Source organism: Plecotus auritus, assembly GCF_963455305.1.
Source record: "Plecotus auritus genome assembly, chromosome: 8".
Lineage (NCBI taxonomy): Eukaryota > Metazoa > Chordata > Mammalia > Chiroptera > Vespertilionidae > Plecotus > Plecotus auritus.
Window position 1 is genome coordinate 164,176,875 of NC_137782.1, and position 14,766 is coordinate 164,191,640.

Consider the following 14,766-nt stretch of genomic DNA (forward strand, 5'->3'; position numbering starts at 1 on the left):
TTCCATGGAAAATGTAGTGGAACTTTCTAGAGATCTGGGATTTTAAAAGCTGCAGATACTTCTCTATCAGCCAAACAAACTAATTTTAGGCCTACAGATATGTGCGTTACCAGGGTGAGACCCATCTCTCATTCTTATGCAACAGATAGACTACAAGTCTCCTGGGAAGAAAACAAGAAGGGAAGATAATTTGAATAAAGAAAAAAATAAGACATTAATGAGACATGAATTGTGTCTCAACAGAAATTAAATGAACATTTCAGAATAAATTATTGCTGTGTTAAATATATATATATATATATATATATATATACACACACACACACACACACACACACACACACACACTGTATATGTATGTGTATATATATATATATATATATATATATATATATATATATATGAAAAAGCTTTAAGCACAGACTGAAGTTTCCAAACCTAAACTTCAATCACAGAACAGAACTTTTTATGCTGAAGCAAGAATCTGAATATATGCATTTAAACTAGAAGGAGCCCAGCCGGCATGGCTCGGTGGTTGAGTGTCGACTAATGAACCAGGAGGTTACAATTCAATTCCCAGTCAGGGCACATGCCCAAGTTGTAGGCTTGATCCCCATTGGGGGGTGTGGCAGGAGGCAGCCAATCAATGATTGTCTCTCCCTCTTTCCTCTCTGAAATCAATAAATAAATATTTTTAAAAAGGTGGGCAGAGCTGGTTGAAATTCAGAACAACTGATATCCTTTCTTTCCTTGAGATAAGCTTTAGTTATAATGAAACAATATGTTTCATTTGCCGAGTTATTTCTCAGTTAAAGTAAGGAAAACTCAATGATCATCAAGTGGGTTGTTTCAATCAAAGAAAATCATTAAATTCAGAAAACATTTTAGAATGTTTAAACTTTATTTAAAGTTATATTAAATTTTGCCCTAACTGGTTTGGCTCAGTGGATAGCGTGTCGGCCTGCGGACTCAAGGGTCCCGGGTTCGATTCCAGTCAAGGGCATGTACCTTGGTTGCGGGCACATACCCGGGAGGGAGTGTGCAGGAGGCAGCTGATCAATGTTTCTCTCTCATCGATGTTTCTAACTCTCTGTCCCTCTCCCTTCCTCTCTGTAAAAAAATCAATAAAATATATTTTAAAAAAAATAAATTTATATTAAATTTTAAAGATGTCAAAAAGATTTTACTTCTAATTACACCATCTGGTAATGAAGACATTTTAGTTAAAAATAACCTACTATTAGTTATTAGCTTCCTTTAAAAGGGAACTACGTTTTTGAAACTGTCTTTTGGATTCTGAGACATTGTTCTCCCCTTATTCTCCTTTTCACTCTCTAAGTATGGCTTTGCAATCTCCTTTGCTAGCTTCCTCCTCTGCTCATATCCTAAAATAAAATATTATTCTTAGGGTTCTATCCTCATAAAAGGTGATTCCCAAATAACAATTATGACTTACTGATCATTAGTTATGCATCAGACACTGCTCTAAGTGCTCTACATGTATCACTCATCCTAATAACCATTGTATGATAGGTCCTTCTACAATGAAACCCAAGATGAATGCAAACTTAACACCACTGATTTGCAATGAAGAAAGAAAAGGACAGTAACTGGAAGGAGCAGCAAAAGCAATTAACAATGCCACTCTTGTCCAACTGGTGTGGCTCAGTGGTTGAGTGTCGACCCAAGAACCAGGATGTCAAGGTTCGATTACTCATCAGGGCACATGCCCAGTTGTGGGCTGGATCTCCAGTAGGGGGCACGCAGGAGGGAGCCTATCAATGATTTTCTCTCATCATTGATGTTTCTCTCTCTCCCTCTCCCTTCTTCTGTCTGAAACCAGTAAAATATATTTTTAAAAAACAATGAAAAAAAGAATGGGACTCTTAACTCTATATTTTGAGCAAGTAATGAATTCTAACTCTGACATTTTCAGGCTATCAGACCTTGGTTAAATTATGTCAAAATGCCTGTTTCATTATCTGTAAAATAGAAACAATCCAAGAGGAAATAAAGCATATGCTTATACAAAGATTTATAGCAGTTTTATGGTGAATAAACAAATTGCGATATACCAAAAATGGAACACTTATCAGAAATAAAAAGTAATGAACTTACGAATACACATAAAATCATTGATAATTTTCAAAATAATTATACTAAGTAAAATAAGCCAGATAAGACCCCCACAAAAAGATGAAAAAAAAAAAAAAAGAACATTATATGACTGAACTTTTGTACAGTACTAGAAAATGGAAACTAGTCTACAGTGACAGAAAGCAGAGGAGTGGTTGCCTGGGGATCAGGGATTGGGAAGGAGAGATTACAGAGGCTTGAGGAAACTTTTGATGAGTATGTTCATTACCTCGATTGTGATATGTCTTCACAGATTTATACACATCAAAACTTACCAATCCACACACTTGAATAGTTTATTATATGTCACACTTCACAGGGAAATTGTATTTAATAGGTTAAAACACACATGTAAAACTTAATATTCACTGAAAATTACTATCATAATTTTAAAGTCTATGATTCATACTTGATACAAATTTAAAGGATTTTATTATACTTCTATGGGGGCTATAAGAATTATTTAAAATAATGCCTATAATGTTACACATTAAAGGAAATAAATATTTCAGCTTAAGCCTGTCAAAGTATCAAAAGGATTATATTAACTTTTTATATTGAGTGTAAGCAAAGTATTGTGCTAGAGGCTTTATACCAGCCTTGGGCAAACTACGGCCCGCGGGCCGGATCCAGCTGTTCTATCCGGTTCTCTTGCTCTCCCCTCCGCTCCTTTACTTTGAATTTATATTAGTTTACACAAACACTCCATCCATGCTTTTGTTCTGGCCCTCCGGTCCAGTTTAAGAACCCATTGTGGCCCTCGAGTCAAAAAGTTTGCCCACCCCTGCTTTATACAGATTATTTTGTGAAATCCTTATAACAATCTTTTGAGAATCCATTTTCCATATGAAGATATAAGAGGTTCACAATGGGTATGTAACTTGGTGAATGAAGTTCATACAGTAAATGGAAAAGGCAAAATACTCAGCTAGATCTCATGGACTCCAAAATCCATGGAAATAATTTTTTTACTTCACTGAAAGGAGGTCACCTGATTGCTGGCTTTAGAAAGGGAAGTCTCACAGAATCTAAACAGGTGACAAGACCTTCAGACTTGGAATTCTACTACATCAAGTGAGTAAATTAGCGTCACTTACCATATCTGTAGCTTGATCTTCTTTCCTTGTAATTCAACAGTTTTGATCTTAAAATCTATTCCTACAACATAGAAAAAAAAAGGTAATTGTATCTGGCTCTGAACTAAGCTATACTAAAGTTAACTGGAATAAAACAAGTTTCTTACTAGGAAAAAATATAGCCTTCCTAGCTTGCAGAGCAAAAGAAAACCATAAGGGATAAAAAGGGTCATTTCATAATGACAAAGGGATCAATTAATTAAGAAGGCATATGCATCTAATAATACAGAGCATCAAAATACACGAAGCAAAAGTACTGCAGGTCCCACAGAATCTGCTATTTAACCAACCAAAATCTCCAGCTTGGTCCCATTATGTTTGCCATACCCAAGGTAAAAAGGGCCACTTGTTTGATATTTATGAACCTCAGATTACAATGTTTACACCCTCAGACCATGCCTACACTTGCCTGATTTTAAGATATACACCTACCTGTTTAAGATATAAACCTCATCCAAGACTCCATGAGTTTCTCTCTCCATCTCACCTTGTCTATCTTCAAACTAATTAGCAGCAGTTGAAGCAATTCCTCATTCTTTTCTGCACAAAAATTCTCTTGGTGTGTCTACCTCTATGGCTATTCGTCAATCTTCATTACTGGTTTCTTCTCATCACTCTGACCTTTTCTAAAAATTGCAATGAGCCCTGTCCAGGTAGAGTGTCATCCTGATACGCCAAGGCTGCGGGCTCCATCTCAGGTCAGGGCACATACAAGAATTAACCAATGAATGCATATGTATCCTCTCTCTCTAAAAATCATTCAATAAATAAAATAAAAATTGCAGTGAACCTCTCTTTTCTATCTGATTCCCTTAATTTTCCCAAATTTCAAGGCTTTAAATTCTACACATACACTGATAACTCTCAAATTTGTATCACAGCCCAGATCTTCTCTGAACTTCCAACTTAAGATACCCAACTGCTTATTGGCTATCTCAAATCTCATCTTCACAAAGACTAGCAAAAGTGCTGAAATAGTCGATAAAGCCCTACACATTTTGCCTCCCATCCCCACCCTTCCACCTTGCCCTCATCACTTTTAATACCATCTTGCTCTGATCTAGCTAGCTGTATTGGCTTCCTTGTTGTTCCACACATAGAACAGGTAGGTTCTACCTCAAGGCCTTTGCATATACTTATTCTCCCAACCGGAATACTCTTCTCTATCATGGCTCCTTCCCCTAGCTCCCCTACCCTAGCTGCAACATTTCCCCATGTCCCCCAACCACATGTCCAATGTCTGTTAATACTTCCTTATCTCTCTTCCTTACTTTTTATCTTTAACATTCCTCAAATATACTGTATATATTTACTTATTCCAGTTGTTTATTATCTGTCCCCCTTTGCCAAAATAGAAGATTCGTAAGAGTAGGGATTTTTGTCTCTTTAATTCAGTTAAATTCCCAGTACTTAGAGCTATGCCTGACATATAAGCAGGCATTAAAAAAATATTTGTTGCCCTAACCGGTTTGGTTCAGTGAATAGAGCATCGGCCTGCGGACTGAAAGGTCCCAGGTTCGATTCCAGTCAAGGGCATGTACCTTGGTTGCGGGCACATCCCCAGTAGGAGGTGTGCAGGAGGCAGCAGATCAATGTTTCTCTCTCATCGATGTTTCTAACTCTCTATTCCTCTCCCTTCCTCTCTGTAAAAAATCAATATATTTAAAAAAATAAAAAAAAAATTGTTGAATAAACAGCTAAATGATGTTTTCTAGAGAAAGTAAAAGGGTACCAGAGAAGACATATAGATACTTCACCCTCAGGAAAAGAGCAGAAAATATGACATATAGAAAATAACTTTAAAATTATGCAAGAAAACTTAACAACAAAAAGAATATTTTAGACTGAAAGACCCACTGCCAAGTGCCTAGCATCCTATCCTATATAATAAAAGCCTAATGTGCAAATCGACTGAACGACAGAATGACTGATGGAAAAACTGGTCGCTATGATGCACACTGACCACCAGGGGGCAGACACTCAATGCAGGAGCTGCCCCCAGCCCACAGGCCCCAAGCCAGCCAAGGCAGGTGCCACTGGGGGCCCCCATATCGCCCCACCGGTTGCCCCACAGATTGGCCCTGATTGCTGCCAAGACCTAGGGACCCTACCCATGAATGAATTCTGTGCACTGGGCCTCTAGTATGAATAAAGTAAAATCTATACCAAGTAATATCATCATGAAATTTCAAGACATGAGGAATAAGAAACAAACTAGGCTAATGAAACAAACTAAACAATCAAGAATGACAACTCTGAAAGCCTCAAAACCTCTTAAAAGAAACACTAGAATCCAAAATGCAAAGGCCATCTGGGCCTTGAGGTTTCATTCAGAAAAATTTTAATTAAGAGTCAATTTCTTTTTTCTTTTTGTTAATCTCACTCGAGGATATTTTTCAATTGATTTTTAGAGAGAGTGGAAGGGAAAGGGAAAGAAACATTGATGTGAAAGAGACACATTGATTGGTTGCTTCCCATGCACACCCCAACCAGGGCCAGGGATCATGCCCTTGACCAGAAGTGAACCCTGGACCCTTCAGTCCACTGGCCAACTGAATCAAACTGGCAAGGGCAAGAGTTAATTTCTTTAATAGATGTCCACTTACTCTATCAACTACTAAAGAAGAATGGTGAAATATCCAACTATGTAATTGTGGATTGCCTATTTCTCTTTCCAACTCTGTCAGTTTTTGCTTCAAGTATTTTGAAACTCTGTTATCCTATACTAGAGGCCCAGAGCACGAAATCACACAAGACCCAGACCCAGCGCACCGCGGGACCCAGTGTCAAGTCCTCCTGGCGCCACAGGATCCCATCAATGCACCTCCTGGTGACCGGTTGTTATGACCACTGGGTTTTTATTATATAGATAATAAAAGCGTAGTATGCAAATTGTCCCCTCGACCGGGAGTTCAGCCAGGGAGTGGGGCCAGCCGGGGGAAGGCAGGGAGGCCCCAGCAGCTGTAGGTGGCCGGGGGAAGGGAGGGAGTACTTGGCCGGCAGCCGGCAGCCACTAGGGACCCTACCAGTGCACGAATTTCATGCACCGAGCCTCTGGTTAAATATAAAAATATGACAAATGGACATATTTATCATTGTCAAAAAAACCCCTCCATTCCTTAAAATAACCCTTGCTCTGAAATATACTTTGTCTAATATTAATATAGCCACTTGAGTGTTTTATTAGTAGCTTATTAGATATACATTTTTTTAGTGGTTTTGCTAGGGCTTATACATCTTTAACACCACCATCTACCTTCAAACCATTTTATATCGCTTCTTATATAAATACTAGAACTTTACAGTAATATACTTCTATTTTCTCCCTCCCATTATTGGGCTTTTAAAAAGCTGTACTTCTAGATACATGTCTAAATTTTACTTTTTAAAACATTAATATTTTTGCTTTAAACATTCCATTGTCTTTGAAATAAAGCTTGAGAAAAAAATTTTTTCCTTCTCCACATTTTTACCATTTCTTATCCTCTTCATGCTTTGTGTAGATTTGAGTTTCTATCTGGAGTAATTTTCTTCGGCCTGAAAAACTTCCTTGAACATTTTTAATAGTGTGCAAGACTGCCAGCAAGAAATTCTCCCAGCTTTTGTTTGTCTGGAAAATGTTTTTATTTTGCTTTCATTTTTGAAATATATTTTTGTTAGGATTGTTTTCTAACGTGGTGGTTTTTTCCTTTAAATGTTACGCCATTGTCTTCTGACTTGCACTGTTTCTTTCTTTTTCCCCTTTCTCCCCTTGAGAGAAATGTAAATTTAAGAAACTTTTTATTTTAAAATGATTTTACAGAAAACTTGCAAAAATAGCAGAGCTCATGTATACTTTTTATCGATCTTCTCCTAATGTTAACACTTACACAACCATTTATCAGAAACAAGAAAGTAACACTGGTACAATGCACCTTTTCTGAGCACTTCTTTGTTTTCTGGCATTAACGATGTTCCAGGAACATCTTGCATTTCTCCTACCTCGGCTCTGGGAATCAACCAGTTCTTTGAAGAGCCCTGGTTACTTTTATTGAAGATTTGTAGAGTCCAAGATCTGGACACTAAGCATGCTCTTTGCTACCTGAGTGTCATTACTTTGCAGCCTTCCCACAAAACAGAGGAAATATATTTATGTATACTAATCCATGCACATACACATATCCACAATTCCATACCTATCTGTATGTATCTATAAGATAATTAGTTCATACTTACACCTCTGACTGCAATCCAACAGCACAAGAGTTCATCTAGACTTTCTCCCTTTCTTGTAACCCTCTTCTTTAACAATTAGAAACCTGGTTCTCAGTATTTAAAATTTGTTTACTTATATATTCAATTCTAGTATACAGAAAATCCTCTCTTAATGTAGTCAATAGGTTCTTGGAAACTGGGACTTTGATAGATGCCCTTCTCAGAGTGTCACACCCACTCAGACTTGGACAGTTACACACCAATTCACCTAACATGCACATCTTTAGGATATGGGAGGAAACCAGAGTAACTGGAGAAAACCCATACAGACATTGGGAGAATGTACAAACTCCACACAAGACAGTGATCCTGGATTTTGCTTCTCATCAATGTTGTAATGAAACAATGTTGAACGAAACTACATTATTTGAGGATCTGCTACATACATAAAGTAGTTTCAGACTTGCTAACCAAGCCCTATGAGAAACTAGATTTGTTAAATACAATACTTGTATATCATTTTCTTTTTATCTTTAGTCTTACAGTATCTAATCAAAATACTATTTTCTAAGGTTACTTTGATTATTCCTTCTCTCTCCTCAGTGTGGTTGTTATTAATTTGTAATAGAGTTAGTTTCGATTGCTGACTTACATTGTTTTTTTCATGAAAAGTCAAGTTTTTTATTTTTGTCGTGTGTGTGTGTGTGTGTGTGTGTGTGTGTGTGTGTGTGTGTGTGTATTCCCCCCCCCCCCACCCCTCTGGCTTAAGATTTCTCTTTATCAATGGTTGGATTAGGATATGACCCAGTGCATCCTACCTAGGTTCATTAGGTCTATGGAATTATAGCTTTCATCATATTTGGAAAATTTTCAGCCATTGTTTCTTCAAATATTTCTTCTGCAACCATAGCTCCCCACCCTTGAGTCTTTAGACTCCAAATGCACATATATTAGACTACTTGATAATGTCACACATCACTGAGGCTCTTTTTACCCCAGACTCCCCGCACCCATGCTTCATTTTAAATAAGTTTCTATTACCCTTTCACTGATCTTTTCTTCTGCAGTGCCTAATCTGCTATTAAGCCCAACAGCTGAATTTTTCATTTCAATTGTATTTTTCAATTCTAGAAGTTCTAATGGGTCTTTTTTACATCCTGTCTTTCTCTTATGCTCACACTTTCCTTTAAATGCAACATCTGTCTTCTAAATTTATCAACCCTGTCATTTCTAGGTCTATTTCCATTTACTGATTTTTCTAGTAGTTAAGGGCTACATTTTTCTATTTCATCATTATGTCTAGTTATTTTGGATTAGATAAACATTTTGTGTATTTTGTCAATGCATAAATTTTTTATTCAAATAAATTTTAAACATCCGTTGCTTTTTAAAAATACATTTTTAATGATTTTAGAGAGAGAAGGGAGAGGGAGAAACAGAAACATCAATTAGCTGCCTCCTGCAAGCTCCCTACTGGGGATCGAACTCACAACCTGGACATGTACCCTGACTGGGAATAAAATCGGCAACCTCTTGGTACATAGGACCATGCTCAACAGAGATACACTGGCCAGGGCAATGTATGGATTTTTTAAATGTTAAGTTTTGTTCAGGTAGGCAGCTAACTTAGTTGAGAATCACCATAATCCTTTTGAGACCTGTTTTTTCAGCACAGTTTTAGAGTAGGGCTGGAGTAGCCTTCTCTCTCGAGTTACTTTATTTTTATTTTTATTTTTATTTTTATTTTTTTAATATATTTTATTGATTTTTTACAGAGAGGAAGGGAGATGGATAGAGTTAGAAACATCGATGAGAGAGAAACATCGATCAGCTGCCTCCTGCACACCTCCTACTGGGTATGTGCCCACAACCAAGGTACATGCCCTTGACCTGAATCGAACCTGGGACCCTTGAGTTCGCAAGCCCACGCTCTATCCACTGAGCCAAACCGGTTAAGGCTCGAGTTACTTTAGCCCTACTCCTAAGGAATGCCATTTCTGGGGTCTCTCCCAAATGGCCCTGATACTCAACGAAAGCTCTCCACTCTAGCTGGTCAGAACTAAAATATCTTCTAACTCATTATAAACCTCAATACTTTTACCAGCTCTTTGGTAATTGTTCTTCCCCCAATAGCTGTTGTTTGTCCAGCCCATGGAGCCCCATGCAGCTTAATATCCAGCCAACGACTCAAAGAAACTCCTCTGCAGATTTCTAGATTTGTTTGTATAACCCCATCTTCAATGGTAATTAATTCCAGCCTCCCCAGTCTCTCATTTCTATTTCCTTGGCCCAACAGGCCTGCCTTGCTTTGTGTGGATCCTGCACTGGAATCTAGTTTAGACAGCCAGGGAGACAGAGCTCAATTTGGTTTCCTTCTATCGGGGATTGCAGTCCTGCCCTGCCTGTTACCAAATTTCTAAAAAAAAGTTGTTTCATGTGTTCTGTCCAGTTACCTAGCTGTTTATGGCCAAAGGGTGGTCTCGTACCAGTTACTCTGTAATAACTAGAAGTGAAAGTTCTCAACAGCTTTACTGTCTTCTAAAGATGAAGCAATCCTTAATCTCTTTTGGAATATGTTCAAAATAATTTGAGAGCCCAACGAAAATCATGGATCCTTTGCTCTGTCCCTCTGCCTTCTATTGTTTCATGGTGTTATGATTTATCATTCTTTCAAGGTTGTAGGGCCAATTTTTATTTCCTGAAAACTTGCTAAGATTGGAATTAAAATAGTTGAGCCAGGGAAGTCTGTGTTTTTTGTTGTTGTTGTTGTTTGTTGTATTTTTTTACTTTTTTATAGAGTGTCTCCTTTGATCAAAGTTCAGAAAAAAATCCAGCTACTATTCTTTCTCCACATGTGGCAGCAGATATTTCTCATATCTTCATGGCAACATACTGGCAGTTTGATACTACAGATTGAAGAAACAAAGCCTAAGTAATCTGAACTCTGTACCTGATTTCTTAATTTGCTTTCTGTCATTATATAATTATTAAAAACCAAATTATTTTCTTTTACTACTCCAGATTTAGCCACCAGCAACAGTGATACTGAATTATAAATATATATGTGGTAGTCTTCCTTATCTGTGGAGGATACGTTCCAAGACTCTCAGTGGATGCCATGGATAGTACTCAGGATAGCACCAAACCCTACATATATGGTGTTTTTCACTATATTTATGATAAAATTTAACTTATAAATTAGGCACAGTAAGAAATTAATAAAAACAGCTAATAATAAAAATAGATTATAATATATTATAATAAAATCTATGTGAATGTGGTCACTTGTTTTAGTAGATCCCTTGCTGAAGTCTTCATATAAGCTCAATGCTTTCTGGTGCAAACAAGCTGCTCTCAATTGGGAATGCATTTTCTGTTCATGTCTTCTACACACAAACTTAGTGCCTTTTCCTATTAACCAAGCATTTAATCATGCACTGTGGCTACATATATATATTAGTTAACAATGCAAAAGCAAAACTAGCACTTTTTTCCCCTTCTTTACAATTTCAAGGATAGCAGATTCGTTCATCTTAGCAACTTCAGCATACAATTTTTTTTCTTTCCTTATTAAGTCAAGAACTTTCACCTTTTCACTTAAAGAAGTACGTTCTCCTTGAAGTCTCTCTTTAGCATATCTGAATTACCAGTATCACTATTCTTGAGTTTTGGGGCCATTAAGTAAAATAAGCACCTGTGACTGAGCAGCAGTTGATCTGATAACTAACACAGCTACTAAGTGACTAACTGGGAAGGTCTAGTACACAGTGCTGACACTCTGGACAAAGGGATCATTGATTGACTTCCTGGGTTGGATGGGGCAGGACAGGGCATTGTGAAATTTCACCACTGCTACTCAGAAAGATGTGTGATTTAAAACTGATCAATTATTTCTGGAATTTTCCATTTAATGTTCTTGAACCAAAGCTGACTGCAGGTAACTGAAACTGCAGAAAGCAAAACCATGGATAAGGAGGGGCTACTGTATTTCACATACATACCTATTCATTCTTCTCTAACTGCTGTTAAAAACTGGCACTCTCCTAGATTACTAGTCCTTGGAGCCTAAGCCAGTCCTGTCAGGCCAGATGCATGTGAATAAATACCACCTCAGAAATCACCATACTCAACAATAAGGTACTTATTGATTTAAGTAATGGAGGAGGTTGAGAAGGTAGAGACAGAGGGTAAACAGGAAAGAGGGGCAGTTTAAGGTGCTTGATATTTATTAAAAATCTATGTAAAGGTTGATTTCTGAACTCTCAAGCAATTCTAATCCACTGATCTGTATGTCTATCTTTATACTAGTACCACAGTGTCTTGATTATTATAGCTTTCTTGAAGTTTTGAAATCAGACAATGTATCTTCAACTTTGTGCTTCTTTTTCAAGATTATTTTGGCTATTCTGGGTCCTCTGAATTTTCATGACTCTTAGGAGCCACTTGGCAACTTCTACAAATAAGTTAGCTGGGATTCTGGTAGGAATTGCATTGAATCTGTAGATCACTTTGGGCAGTACTGACATCTTGCCTTCTGATCCACGAATACTAGGTATCTTTCCACTTACTTAAATCTTCTTTAATCTCTTTGAACAGTGTTTTCAGTATGCAAGTCTTGTACTTCTTGTGTTAAATTTATTCCTAAATACTGATTCTTTTTGATGCTATTATAAATGGAATTACTGTCTTAATTGGTTTTGTTTTTTTATTGATTTTAGAGAGAGAAAGAGACAAAAGGAGAGAAACATCGATCAGCTGCCTCCTGCATGCCCCCTACCAGGAATTGAGCTGGCAACTAAGACATGTGCTCTGACTAGGAATCGAACCAGCAACCTTTCTGTACATGGGACAACATTCAACCAACTGCACCACACAGGCCAAGACCCATTTATAGACTTTTAAAAAGCAAAGCATTAAAATGACAAGTGACAACAAAAGTCATTCTAACAAAAAATAATTCCATCCAAGTAAACAAAACACATTACATTACATAGTAATCTATATCATAAAAGGCCTGTGGTCGTGACACTGTAACAGCAGACCAACCAACCCCAACTGATCGATCACCAGAGGTCCTGGAGCACCTCTCAAGCCCTCCCCCCACCCCCAAATCCCCGGGGCGCCAGCAGCACCCGCGGAATGTCATGGGGCACCGGCAGCATCCGTGGAGCATGTGAGGCATCATGGGGTGGCAGACATGGCGTTGATGGCAGGTTAGGCCTAGGGGACCCTACACATGCACGATTTAATCGTGCGCTGGGCCTCTAGTCTATAATAATAAAAGCATAATATGCTAATTAGACCGGACAGCCTAACAACCTTTTGGACACCATTCCAAATGTCCTTCCTAATGAAGCTGTAGCGGCAGGGGCCAAAGCAGAAGCAATTAGAGGCGATGAGGCAGGCAGGCGAGCAGTTAGGGGTGATGAGGCAGGCAGGCAAGTGGTTAGGGGCAATCAGGCAGTCAGGTTAGGGGCAATCAGGCAGGTGAGCAGTTAGGAGCCAGCGGTCCCAGAATGAGAGAGGATGCAGGCCAGGCTGCGGGGGAGGGGAGACTCCCCCCCACCCCATGCACGAATTTTGTGCACCGGGCCTCTAGTATATAATAAAGCCCCCAAATTGCTGAATCTCTCTAGGTATAAGTCAAGATGAAGAGAGTCTTATTTATTACGTACTAATTTTAGAGAAACTCCCTTAATTCATAAGGTCATTAAGAATCTTTGAAGTAGTATAGAGAAGACAGCTGGGAAATCTGATAAATTCCACAATACTAGTTAGTAGACAATAACATAAAAACAAGAAGAGCAACACCATAAAACCAAAGAATTAACATGTTTCTCAGTGCACAAAAGATATGCTTTTTGTCACCCAGCTAAAAACGTTAAATTTTCTTATTCGAAAATTTGGTTACCTGTTAGGTTATATACCATACATCAATAAAAAACACAAGTCCAGTGTGGATTCATTTTAAAAATTAAGAAAGGCAGTATGGAGCACAATAATTAAGAGGACACCGGCAAACACGGTCTCTGGCTCTGCCGCATACTAGCTGTGTTGCACTGGGTGAAACATGAACCTCTCTAGACGTACCTCTGGTTTCCCCAACTACAGTATGAATTATGATTTCCAATACGTTGTGAGGATCAAATGAGTCCATGCGCAGATAGCCTATATGTTAAAAACCCCCAATGAAGCTATTAAATTGATTCTGAGTACTACTCTAGCTACTCAACTTCAGCCTTCTCCCAGTCTAATGCTTTGCCACTAGTGAGACAAACTGTCCATCCTCCTTGCGGCCTGGCCTGCCCTTATCTTTTTCTCCTGATTAGGCATCTTGATCCAGTCCAAACTGTATCCCAGATAACAGTAAACAGCATGACTCTTAGGTCAGCAACTCTCTTGTGAATTTTCCCCGAATTTGCTCACTTATCTCCAAAACTTTGTCTGCTTTCCACCTACCATTCCCTTTTATGGATATTACAACTTGTCACATAATAAAAGTTATTTCATTTTTTAAAATATATTTTTACTGATTTCAGAGAGGAAGGGAGAGGGAGAAATAGAAACATGAATGATAAGAATCACTGATCAGCTGCCTACTGCACGGCCCCTACTGGGGATGGAGCCCACGACCCGGACATATGCCCTTGGCCGGAATCGAACCTGAGACCCTTCAGTCTGCAGGCAGACGCTCTATCCACTGAGCCAAACCAGCTAGGGCAATAAAAGTTACTTTAAACTGTTAAAAAATGAGTTCATATACTATCTCTAAAGGCCACCAAATTGTCAGAATCTAGGACTTTTTGATTAACTGTTTCAAATTTATTAATACGTAATGTTTACTCTCCACATAACATCATGACAACCTGTCATTTGGTTATGATACGTTTTTTAAAAATATATTTTATTGATTTCTTTACAGAGCGGAAGGGAGGATAGAGAGTTAGAAACATCGATGAAAGAGAAACATCGATTCAGCTGCCTCTTGCACACCTCCTACTGCGGATGTGCCCGCAACCAAGGTACATGCCCTTGACTGGAATCGAACCTGGGACCTTTCAGTCTGCAGGCTGACGCTCTATCCACTGAGCCAAATCGGTTAGGGCAATACTTTTTTTTTAATTTAATATTTTTTTATTGATTTCAGAGAGGAAAGGAGGGGGAGTGAGAGGTAGAAACATCAATGATGAGAGAGAATCATTGACAGGCTGCCTTCTGCACGTCCCCCACACTGGGGATCAAGCCCACAACCCAGGCATATGCCCTTGACCGGAATCAAACCCGGGACCCTTCAGTCCGC

At 38.4% G+C, this 14,766-nt stretch overlaps 1 protein-coding gene across 1 annotated transcript in view; it reads right to left on the reverse strand.

Annotated features, from left to right (window-relative positions):
• The window catches only part of RAB10 (RAB10, member RAS oncogene family), a 50,638-nt gene that overhangs the window by 12,068 nt on the left and 23,804 nt on the right, over window positions 1-14,766 (reverse strand). The window contains exon 2 of the mRNA XM_080682878.1: window positions 3,234-3,294. Within this exon, the coding sequence (XP_080539004.1) occupies window positions 3,234-3,294 (61 nt within the window). The remainder of the gene's footprint in view (window positions 1-3,233; window positions 3,295-14,766) is intronic.